This window comes from Brassica napus, chromosome A5 (assembly GCF_020379485.1).
Source record: "Brassica napus cultivar Da-Ae chromosome A5, Da-Ae, whole genome shotgun sequence".
NCBI classification, from domain to species: domain Eukaryota; kingdom Viridiplantae; phylum Streptophyta; class Magnoliopsida; order Brassicales; family Brassicaceae; genus Brassica; species Brassica napus.
The window spans coordinates 21932390-21944984 of NC_063438.1; the positions used below are offsets into that span (position 1 = coordinate 21932390).

Sequence of the window (12595 nt, forward strand, 5' to 3'; positions counted from 1 at the left end):
TTAGTATGTGTATCTTAAATGGACTTACTCTGCAGAAATCTCTACGAGGCTAGTGTCAGAAAATGGTTGATGTGGGAGAAGATTCACAGTAAGTATTTGTATATATATAATATGCAAAGAAAACTTCAGAGCTGATCTACACCTGCAGCCTTATATCTGGTGAAACGTTGCACATGGGCTACACCTGAGGAAAAGGAGAAGCTGGATCATGTCGAGATCAGCCCGAAGTCAATGGATTTTGACTCAAGAAATGGCCAAGAGAATAGGCTCTGATGGAGGTGGAGCATTTATAATCAATTATGGGAAGGATGGAATCATTTCATACAGTCTTCAGGTTTGTGTCCTAAAAAAAATGCTCTAACCAATGCTTATAAAGTCTTTTGTGTCTGAATCTATGGATATGATATAAGGCTATTAGAGAACACAAGTTTGTCAACATACTGGATAATCCAGGCTCTGCGGATGTAAGTGCTTATGTTGATTTTCCTTCGATAAAACACTCCGCTGAGGAAGCTTCAGGTTGGTTCATATACTCACTACTCATCATTTGTAATATTAGAGTTATAAACTTACTTAAACCAAATGAAAACGTGTGTGTTGTTCAGAAAATGTGACAGTCCATGGACCTATGACTCAGTCTCAGTTCTTGGATTCGCTTGGAATAAACTTCAGAGTTGATGCACTGCTGCAGAACTGCGACAATGAGCAAGCAGAGTCATTGAGGACTGGATACTGATGGTGAAGCACCTTTCTGGGAAGGACCTGATGAACAGACACCAATTGGAATGGGGGAGAGGTATCTTACATTGGCTATTGTCAACAGGCTTTGGTTTTTTTCTTTGAACTTGGCTTATCTTATGAATTTAATTGGTTGACTTTGGGTTTAAAGCTTACGAAAAGATTTCAATCCCCATTTTATTTTCAGTGTCATTCATCTTCATGTATGGATCTCAGTAGCTTGATTTCTTCTGCTATTTTGTTTGAAATCTGCACTACTGTTGATTCTAATAGCATCTGAATCTCTGTGATCAATACCTTTGGCTGCAGAACCTTCACCTCTGCATACCACCACAATCGTGGAGAAGTGTACGCTCAAGTTTGTGGATGATTACAAGCATATGCTTTGCCAAGCTACTGAGCCTGTGTCCACCTTCTTAGAGTACATCAGGTGAAAGTCATTCTTGATCAACAGATTATGGTGCTTCAGTGTTGTTATTGCCTTTTTCAGTTTCCAGTAGTAAGTGTAGTAGTTTCGTTCATATTTAGCTTTGCTTAAAATCCTCTCGATGTGCATCAGTGTGTAAGGTTTGGTACTTTCGTGAAGCTCCTTTTTTTATAGAGATTGCAGTGAAATGGTTTTGTTACAGAATGTTGAGAGTAAATATTTTTATTATTTTGTTGTAGCTTAAATGATAGTTTTATTGATTTGTTACCTTGCCTTTAGTTTTTTTTTGTCTGAAATTTTTTGTTCACCCGAAATTGTAACAACAAGAAAAACAAGAACATCAAAATCATTTGGTACAACAAATTTAACAATACAAATTTACTTTCCAATACATTTAACATATTATATAATATATGAAAACGAAGTATTAAAATTATTTATACGTCTATAAGTAATATGATTTTATATGTATTAAAACTATTATATATATATATTTTTTTACGTTTAGTGGTTGAAGAAGTGTTTATAATGCTTATATTTTAGATATATAATCTAATTTTCAAACATAGAGAAAATAGCCAATTTTATGTTCTTGAAAAACATCGTCAATCTCATGTTCTTGAATAAAGAATTCAATCAAAGAGAACATAGCCAATCTTCACATACTTCTTCAATTATGTGAAAGTCTTAGGTCAGTAACCAAACTTAATTGTTCGAACCTGTTACTTCGGTAAAACAAAACATATTATTTTTCAAACAGAAACAGTTTATTTTTGGTTCTATAACCTATGATAGCTTCCATCAAGATTATTTGAGTATTTCAAATAGGAAAAATACTCTGCATGAAGTTTTTAGCAAATGGAGTTGGTGTATATATCAATTGTAATGATTTTTAATTAGCGACAAGTAACTGAAAATAAGCAAAAATATATTTTTTACATTTATACATTATAAAAAATTATATGATCATTCAAGTTTAGTTAAAATATATGAAAAAACCCGGGCGTAGTCCGGGAAAAATCTCTAGTATTTATTTAAGAGTATTGTAAATTAAGGGCATCTCCATCCTCACTCCATAATTTATTCTAAAAATGGAGTGGAAAATAAAGTATGAACAAAAAATAAAAAATCTTTCTATTTATAGAATAATCAATTTTTTTTATTTCTCATTAACCACATCAATTATGGCGTCACTCTCTCCGCAACTACTATTATTTATTTTTCCTATAAGTAAAACATTCTTCATCTTCGACTTAACTCACTACTATCTTTCCCACAATGGCTTCCGCAAGATTTTTATCTCTCCTCTCCACCGTCACTCTCTCTCTTCTCCTCACCACGACCGATGCTTCCTCTCGCTCCCTACCAACATCACACGAAACGACCGTACTCGACGTCGTTTCATCTCTCCAGCAAACACAACACATCCTCTCAATCGACCCGACTCGCTCCTCACTCACCACCACCACCAGCGCACCCGAATCCGTCCCGGTCTTCCTCAACTCCTCCTCTCCACTCTCTCTAGAGCTCCACTCCCGAGACACCCTCGTCGCGTCACAGCACAAGGACTACAAGAGCCTAGTACTGAGTCGACTCGAGCGAGACTCATCCCGAGTCGCCGCAATCATCGCTAAAGTCAACCTCGCCGTCGAGGGCGCCGACAGCGAGACCCGATACCAACCCGAGGAGCTAACGACACCTGTCATCTCCGGAGCTAGCCAAGGAAGCGGCGAGTACTTCTCCCGGCTCGGCGTCGGAACTCCGGCGAAGGAGATGTACATGGTGCTCGACACCGGAAGCGACATCAACTGGATCCAGTGCAAGCCTTGCTCCTCCTGCTACCAACAATCCGACCCGATATTCGACCCGAGTTCATCCTCCACGTACAAGTCCCTCACTTGCTCCGCTCCACAGTGCGCTTCTCTAAGAGCCTCGGCTTGCCGCTCAGACAAGTGTCTCTACCAAGTTCGTTACGGCGACGGGTCTTTCACCGTCGGTGAATACGCAACCGATACGGTGACGTTTGGAAGCTCAGGTATTAGATGATATACTCCGGTTTAGTTAAATGTTATGAGTTGGTTTAGCTTCCCTTTACTAAACCAATATAACAAACTGAATAATCAGGTAAAGTAGACAACGTTGCTTTGGGGTGTGGTCGTGATAACGAAGGTCTCTTCACCGGAGCAGCCGGTTTACTCGGTTTAGGCGGTGGAGCTTTGTCGATGACAAGTCAGATCAAAGCGAAGTCTTTCTCTTACTGCCTCGTTGACCGCGACTCGGGGAAGTCGTCGAGTCTCGACTTCAACTCGGTGCAAGTCGGCGCCGGAGACGCGACGGCGCCGATCCTCCGTAACAGCAAGATCGATACTTTCTACTACGTCGGGTTCAGCGGGTTCAGCGTCGGCGGTCAGCAAGTCTCCATCCCTTCGTCGGCGTTCGCCGTCGACGCTTCGGGAACCGGAGGAGTGATCTTGGACTGTGGAACCGCCGTGACTCGGCTCCAGACTCAGGCCTATAACTCGCTCCGCGACGCGTTTGTTAAACTCACGGCGAATCTCAAAAGAGGGACGTCAAGCATCTCTCTGTTCGACACGTGCTACGACTTCTCGTCTCTCTCCACCGTGAAAGTCCCGACGGTGGCGTTTCACTTCACCGGTGGGAAGACGCTTAATTTGCCGGCGAAGAATTACTTGATACCTATTGATGATGCGGGGACGTTCTGCTTCGCTTTTGCTCCGACGTCGTCTTCGTTGTCGATCATCGGGAACGTGCAGCAGCAAGGGACACGTATCACTTACGATCTAGCGAATCATCTTATCGGGTTGTCAGCTAATAAATGCTAAAGTACGGGCTGATTAGTAGTTTTACAGATATATCAGTAAAACCCTTTAGTTCTTGGTTCTTTAATGAAAAATAAAATCTGAAGTGTGGATTCCTTATTATTATATATTTTCTTCTTCTAATTAATCAGAGTTATTTATTGATCAATATAAATTAAAAAAATGACTGAATTGCGTTTCTTTAGTTTTTGTGTGAAAATGCATCTCGAAAGATCTCAAAAAGTCTTCAAAAGCCTTTTGGTGTGAATATATTTAGATGGCTGTCCGAATCTTCCGAGTGTGTAAAAACAAATCAATGTGAATGGAAAGTTTATATTTGACTCGGAGTAAAAAGTTAGATTATAAATACAGAATAATTTACTTTTTAAATGGACATGTGAGCGAGTCCGATTTACCCTATCTAGTCAACAGATTTGATTAAAAAATAATCAAAAGGCACAATCACTTATCCACACATTTTTTCACATTAATTCCGGAAGAAACTGAACAAATAACGTTGGAAAACCATGTCGTTATGTGCATAAGCTTACATGCACAAAGCCACGTCTTGGAAGGATACACGAGGGTGGACTTTTAAGGTTTACTTAGCTTTAGCAACTACCGAGTAAAATCATGTGCATATGAAGTCACGGGGTGATTTACTTGGCCCGTTTCTATTTTCTGTCATTAACATTTCAGTGTAAACTATTTTTTCTTCAACCTAGAGTAATTTTATAACGAATTTAGTTTTGGCTCTAATCTTATTTCATTTTAGAATAAAATACAAAAAATAAAAATATTATTTTATTTATAAAGGAAATTTATTTTTATTCTATTTTGAAGTAGAAATAGAGTGAAGTTAGAGCAATGTGAATGTAAAGTTTACACTAGAGCATTCCAATGTAAAATTCATTTTTTTAAAATAAAATGATTCTATATCAAAATTAGTTTTATTTCAATTCTAGTTCATTTTAGAATAAAAATAGAGTAATAAACAAAATTAGAAATATTATTTTATTTATAGAATAAATTTTCTGTTATTACATTATGGAGCAGAAATAGAATAAAAACACCTCTAACATGCGTATGAAGAGAAGTTTTAAAAAAAATTAATATTAAAAAAAAGTAAGTAAAAGACTGATCAAAAGTTTCTTAATAAAAGACTTAATAAAAGACTTTTTAGAAACGTTCTTAATTTTCTATGCTTGTGTGTTTGTTTTCTGTTGGTGTAATTTTTTCTCTTGATTTTAGTTTTAGCTATTTAATAAAATAGTAATAATGTATTGTTTAGATACTTGATTTAGGAATTCAACCATTAAGGTTGCTCTAAGGTAAGATATTTTATATTCTAACTTCATTTTAAAAAAGTAAAATATGAAATTAGATTAAAGATGCTCTTAAAGTCATCTCCTTTGATTTTGCTTTCTATCGTATCCTAGTTTGTTTTATATGAGTGATACAGAGCACTATACGCTGTTGTGTATGATATATGTGTACACAGAAAATCATAAAGTTTTAACAACTTCAAGAAAATGCCATATCGTAAGTTAAGATGAACAGGTGACGGCAGAACATTCTTATCGAAAGAAAGAAAAACTAAAAATACAATTTTTTGTTTGTTTCAACTTTCAATCAATCTTTTGGAGAATTCAGAATTTCTGTTATGTATTTGTGTATTTTGATATCTTGCATATTTGCATTGTTTTTATCCATTCATCCATGAGCATTTTCATCATATAGATTAGGATTCAGACATGTTTAGGTTGCATTTTGCATACATGAGTCTCTATTAGGTACTGGAATACCACATGAGGTTATTTGGAGCTCAAAAGAGGTGAAAAGGTGACCATTGGACGAACCGAGCATGGGAGCGACCTCCCGGAGCGACATCACGAAGTCGCTGTGTCCCACTTCTCAGAGCGACCTTCCTAAAGCGACGCCATGAAGTCGCTCGCGTTCTCATTACTCCGAACAGTCTTAGATGACCCTGGAGCGACCTCTCAGAGCGACCTACCAAGGTCGCTCCCGATCCAGAGCGACCCGTTGGAGCGACTGCACAAAGTCGCTCGCGTTTTCACGTCCGGAGACACACAACTCGCTCTCGGAGCGACCTCTCGCAGCGACCCAGCGAGGTCGCTCCCGAAGCTTGGAGCGACCTGTCCAGAGCGACAGGGAGAAGTCGCTCGCCATCTTGGTTCCCGGAGACAAGAAATCGCTCTCGGAGCGACCTCTCGCAGCGACCCAGCGAGGTCGCTCCCGAAGCCTGGAGCGACTTGTCGGAGCGACGAGCCGAGGTCGCTGCGCGTCTCAATTTCACTCGAACTTATGATTTCTCAAGGGCCTTTTGGTCATTTCATTATGCACGTTTTACATTTCTAAAACCTATGTTTTAAACATCTTTTGTAGCCACCAGAGGCAGATTATCTTTTATCTTTTGATCTATTGAGAAATACACAAGAACTCTCTTGAGAAGTTCATCTCTTGGATTTTGATTGTTATGTTCTTGTGTTGATTTCTTATCTATTTCTCTACATGATTAATCTGAAATCCAATATGGGTTTAAGAGGAATCATGGAGATTAGTGAGTAATCACCTTTTGAATTCATGGGTTAGGGAGATTAAGGGTGATTAGGTTAGTTCTAGGATGTTTTAGTGTAGATCATTCTTGTTCCTTGCTAGTAGAGTATTCATAATGCATCTTCTGAGTTGGCCACTCAGTTGTTGATCCTTAGGCATTTCTCACCCGAAAGGTGTTCGATGAAATGCCCGAGACAACTCTCCTAGGCTTTTAGTATACTTTGCCAAAGACATTTGTTGTTAAAGGTGCTAAGATAGCTAATAGACTTGTTAGTAATGATTGCTTTCATATTATTCAACCAAAGACATTTGATGTTTGAGATATGTTAGCAAATGAGCATTCATCTAGACATAGAGCTTGCTTAGAATTGTGTCTAGGCTTAAGGTTGATAGTTTGATTGATCATTTGCCATCCTTAGTTCGATACTTGATCACCCAAGGTCTAATCCCTATGCCCATGAGTTTTCTTTTCCCTTAGTCAATAAAGTATCATTCTGTTATTGCTTTCTAGTTTAGTAGTAGTTTAAAACCCATCTAAATCATTGGTTGCACTTAGATTAAGTGAGTACTTGCATTCTCAGTGCTTTGATATCCCTCAGAACTGGTTCGACAATCTTCTATACTACAACATTTGTCTTAGGAGCCTTGAAAACTCCTAACATCAAATTGGCGCCGTTGCCAAATTCTGAGTAGATTTGAACATTGAGATTTAGTCACTTGCTTGAGACTAAGTCATTTTTATTTTCTTTTGTTACTGATTCTCTTTCTTCACCTCCCTTTAATCTACAGGTGTATGAACTTGAGGAGCAGGGGTCCATCAAACCTAGTTCCAATAGCTGCAGACATCAGAGCTTTAGAGAGAGAGTGTGCTAGAAATAGAAGAGAAGAAGAGCAACAGGCTCACTTGCAGAGATTGAGTACTGATATGGGAGACATACCTCAAAACCAACAGCGAGCAGCTCGACCCATTGGCACTTACGACCGCCCCAACATTCATGGTCATAGATTGGGAATCCGAGCACCCGCTGTGGCAGCCAACAACTTTGAGATCAAATCAGGACTCCTCAACGTGATCGAGAACAACAAGTATCATGGCTTGGCTCTAGAGGATCCATTTGATCACTTGGACAGGTTCGACAGCTACTGTGGGTTGTCAAAAACCAATGGTGTGTCCGAAGATGCCTTAAAGCTCAAGCTATTCCCTTTCTCTTTGGGGGATAAGGCACGTCAGTGGGAGAAGTCTCTACCCAGCGACTCCATCACCACTTGGGATGACTGCAAGAAAGCATTCTTGGAGAAGTTCTTCTCTACTTCAAGAACTGCTAAGCTGAGAAACGAGATTTCCAGCTTTCAACAGAAGAACTTGGAAGGCTTCAGTGAAGCCTGGGAGAGATTCAAGGGCTACCAAGCTCAATGCCCACACCATGGCTTTTCTAAGGAGAGCTTGCTGAGCACATTCTACCGTGGTGCTCTTCCTAAGTACAGAGCCAGACTGGATACAGCTAGCAATGGGTTCTTCTTGGGGAGAACTGAGGAGGATGCAGAGAGCTGGTTGACAACATGGTAAAGAGTGATGCAGTCTACAGTGGAGACCACGACAGAGGCAGTAGAACAGATGATAAGCAGACGAGGAAAGAGATCAAAGCTTTGGAAGACAAGATCGACCTACTCATTGCTGAAAAAGCAACCCAAGAGCAGCTGAAGTTTGTTGGTAACTCCAAGCAGGAAGATCCACTTGCTGTCAATGAGGTTGAGGGTTTGGAAGGTCAAGAGGAGTTGTGTTTCATCAACAACAATGGTAGCTGGTACAAAAAGGAGCCCAACTTTCAGTACAACAACTACCAACAGAAATCCTATCCCAACAACCAACAGAGTGGCTATCCGCCAAGAAACAACCAGCAAGGCAGCTATCAGCCTCAGCAAAACCCCTCGTCTGGTTCCTCTGCTCCTCAAGAGAGCAGCACTGATACCTTACTGAAACAAATCTTGGAGTCTCAGACTAGAAGTGAGAAGCATGTTGGTTATGAGTTGAAGAACCTTCATACCAAGATTGATGGGAGCTACAATGAGCTCAACAACAAATTCTCACACCTTGCTTCTACAGTCAGGAATTTAGAGAATCAGTTTGCTTCCATGAACACTCACCAGAATCGCCAGCAAGGATCTCTACCTGGAAAGTCTGACCAAAACCCCAAGGAGGCCAAAGCTATCACCCTTAGGAGTGGTAAGCAGTTACCTCCTAAAACCCTCACCAAGGATGCTGAGAAACTAGGTGAGGGGGTTGCCATCAACATAGATGATGAAGTGGTGATTGTTGATGAGAAGATCAATGACGAGATCTTGGAAAAGATAGTGGAAGCCAAAGGTAAAGGAAAGGTTGGGGAAGAGAAGAAGACAGTAAAAGATGGTGAAGTTGTTACTCCAGCAAGTGAAAGTTCTTTTGTTCCTCCTCCCTATGAACCCAAACTTCCATTCCCTGGTAGATTCAAGAAGCAGCTGCTAGAGAAGTACAAGGCTCTGTTTGAGAAGCAAATGAGTGAAGCTCAGGTTGCAATGCCCATCATCGATGCTTTCATGTTGATTCCTCAATACAGCAAATTCCTGAAATATGTTGTAGCTGCAAAGAAGAAGGAGATGGAAGGCATGATGATTCTTACCCATGAGTGCAATGCCATCATCCAGAGGCTTGATGTTCCAGAGAAATTAGAGGATCCAGGAAGCTTCACACTACCTTGTGCTCTTGGACCTATGGTATTTGAGAAAAGTCTCTGCGATTTGGGAGCTAGTGTCAGCTTGATGCCTTTGTCTGTTGCAAAGAAGCTTGGATTCACTCAGTACAAGAAGTGTAGACTCTCTCTGGTGTTAGCTGATCGTTCAGTGAAGTATCCTGTGGGTATCTTAGAGGACCTCCCTGTGAAGATTGGAAGGTATGAGATACCTACATATTTTGTGGTGCTTGAGATGGGTGAGGAGGCTCAAGACCCATTGATTCTAGGAAGACCATTCTTAGCTACAGCGGGAGCTATTGTTAATGTGAAGGAAGGCACGATTGATCTCCATTTGGGTAAAGAGAACATCCTCCACTTTGACATCAAGGAGAAAATGAGAAAACCAACTGTGTTCGGGCAAGCCTTCTACATTGAAGAGATGGCCACTCCTGCTGATGAGCATCTTGAAGAGTTACCACCTGAGGATGACGAGGAGGGAGCATCTCCCTCTACTCATTCCCCATAGAAGGTAACCCACCACACTCCCTTGTATATACCATTTCATTTTTGCATATTAGTCTTCTTTTCGGTATCTCTCTCTACTTGACGACACAGAGACTGTGTAATTCAAGTTTGGGGGAGGTACCAAGTATTTGATCATGTTTGCTTTGATGTTGTTTCATTGAGTCATGCATTGCATACCTATTTGCATTAAAAAAAAAAAACCAATCATTTAGTTTGCATCATTTGCATTTTTAGGAGAGTCTAGAGCATATAGGTTGCATTCACTTGCATTGGGAGCAATGATTTTGAATGCCTTGTAAAGAACACTACGTTGCACCTGAGTAGCTTTTGCACCTCTCAAAAAGACTTGTATGTTTCGAGCCTTGAAAACTCTTCCTGAAACTTGTTGATTGCTGAAACTCAGTCTTTGAAGCCAACTACAACCTTATTTGAACTGAACGAACTTAATGCTTCTTGCTCATGGTCCCTTGTGTACTGAGTCATGGCTATACACACTTGAGTTGTCACATCTTTTATACCAATCTTTTTTTGACAAACTCTAGTGGTAGACCACTCCCAAAACCTTTTCCTCCTTTTAAGCTTTCATTGTTTGATGAGTGAGGCCTTTTTCGGAAAGTCTTACATGTGCATAATGTTGAGAGTATCGGGAACGACAATGCTTGATCTTCATTCTTGCTAGATTGGACACTCTATTGTCTAGCTATAGGTGGGGGTGAGTGTTGTGATTATGATTTGGGAGAAATGAAAAAGGAAAAGAATAGACTCTTTGTGCTTAAGTGAATTGTTTTATTGGGACCAGTATAGAAGCCTCTAGCTCAAGTTTTGAAAAGTCTTGGCCCCCAGCCTAAAAAAAAAAAAAAAAAAAAAAAAAAGAAAAACGAAAAAAAAGAGAAAAGAAAAAAAAAGAGAAAAAGAAAGAAAAGGGGGCTAGCAAAGTTGTTAGGAGCTAAGAAATGTTTTGAGGTTGTGAAAAAATCCCTTGTAGATTTCAAAGAGAAGGAGTTAAAGTTCTTAGGATCTTTTGGTGAGAGATGTGAGTTGGGTTTGACATTGGGAAATGATTGTGTGATTTGTATGTTTGAGAAAAGGGTAGAACAATGGAGATTGAGCATTGTATGCATGAGTTGGTCCGTTTCTTAGATATATTATGTGCAATGTCAAGGCTACTTGTTTTGAGAGTAAACCACCTTAAAGATCATATGTTTTGAACCTCTTGAATCACTTGAATAAAAGTCTTCCCTTACCCAACCAAATGACTTGGACCAACTGACCATTTGCAAGAATTCACCTGATGTTTTGTGCTTAATGAATGTGAGAGTTGGTTGATTTGAATGTGTGGATGCTTGATGATGAGTGTAAGAACAAAAAGAGTTAAGATAGGCCTAGAGAAGCTAGAGTGTAATAAGAGAGTGTGCTAGTTGTGTTTCTTTTGGCTATGTGCTCCCTCCTTCAACCTCTCTCCCTATGAGTTCTAGAAAGTTCACTTGTGGACAAGTAAAAGAACAAGTTTGGGGGAGTTGATATCTTGCATATTTGCATTGTTTTTATCATTCATCCATGAGCATTTTCATCATATAGATTAGGATTCAGACATGTTTAGGTTGCATTTTGCATACATGAGTCCTATTAGGTACTGGAGTACCACATGAGGTTATTTGGAGCTCAAAAGAGGTGAAAAGGTGACCATTGGACGAACCGAGCATGGGAGCGACCTCCCGGAGCGACATCACGAAGTCGCTGTGTCCCACTTCTCAGAGCGACCTTCCTAAAGCGACGCCATGAAGTCGCTCGCGTTCTCATTACTTCGAACAGTCTTAGATGACCCTGGAGCGACCTCTCAGAGCGACCTACCAAGGTCGCTCCCGATCCAGAGCGACCCGTTGGAGCGACTGCACAAAGTCGCTCGCGTTTTCACGTCCGGAGACACACAACTCGCTCTCGGAGCGACCTCTCGCAGCGACCCAGCGAGGTCGCTCCCGAAGCTTGGAGCGACCTGTCCAGAGCGACAGGGAGAAGTCGCTCGCCATCTTGGTTCCCGGAGACAAGAAATCGCTCTCGGAGCGACCTCTCGCAGCGACCCAGCGAGGTCGCTCCCGAAGCCTGGAGCGACTTGTCGGAGCGACGAGCCGAGGTCGCTGCACGTCTCAATTTCACTCGAACTTATGATTTCTCAAGGGCCTTTTGGTCATTTCATTATGCACGTTTTACATTTCTAAAACCTATGTTTTAAACATCTTTTGTAGCCACCAGAGGCAGATTATCTTTTATCTTTTGATCTATTGAGAAATACACAAGAACTCTCTTGAGAAGTTCATCTCTTGGATTTTGATTGTTATGTTCTTGTGTTGATTTCTTATCTATTTCTCTACATGATTAATCTGAAATCCAATATGGGTTTAAGAGGAATCATGGAGATTAGTGAGTAATCACCTTTTGAATTCATGGGTTAGGGAGATTAAGGGTGATTAGGTTAGTTCTAGGATGTTTTAGTGTAGATCATTCTTGTTCCTTGCTAGTAGAGTATTCATAATGCATCTTCTGAGTTGGCCACTCAGTTGTTGATCCTTAGGCATTTCTCACCCGAAAGGTGTTCGATGAAATGCCCGAGACAACTCTTCTAGGCTTTTAGTATACTTTGCCAAGGACATTTGTTGTTAAAGGTGCTAAGATAGCTAATAGACTTGTTAGTAATGATTGCTTTCATATTATTCAACTAAAGACATTTGATGTTTGAGATATGTTAGCAAATGAGCATTCATCTAGACATAGAGCTTGCTTAGAATTGTGTCTAGGCTTAAGGT

The 12595-nt window shown here is 40.3% G+C and overlaps 1 protein-coding gene, 1 non-coding gene and 1 pseudogene across 2 annotated transcripts; 2 read left to right on the forward strand and 1 right to left on the reverse strand.

Moving 5' to 3' along the window:
• Positions 1–18: 18 nt before the first annotated feature.
• LOC125608678 lies at positions 19–1443 on the forward strand (annotated as a pseudogene).
• A 956-nt stretch (positions 1444–2399) lies between these two features.
• LOC106367500 (protein ASPARTIC PROTEASE IN GUARD CELL 1-like) lies at positions 2400–4132 on the forward strand. Its single transcript, XM_048779650.1, has 2 exons — positions 2400–3200; positions 3290–4132. The coding sequence occupies exons 1-2, from the start codon at positions 2444–2446 to the stop codon at positions 4006–4008; spliced, it is 1476 nt and encodes a 491-aa protein (XP_048635607.1). The 5' UTR covers positions 2400–2443; the 3' UTR covers positions 4009–4132.
• A 3753-nt stretch (positions 4133–7885) lies between these two features.
• LOC125609778 lies at positions 7886–7992 on the reverse strand. Its single transcript, XR_007339923.1, has one exon. It is a non-coding gene; the product is annotated as a small nucleolar RNA R71 (small nucleolar RNA).
• Positions 7993–12595: the final 4603 nt, after the last annotated feature.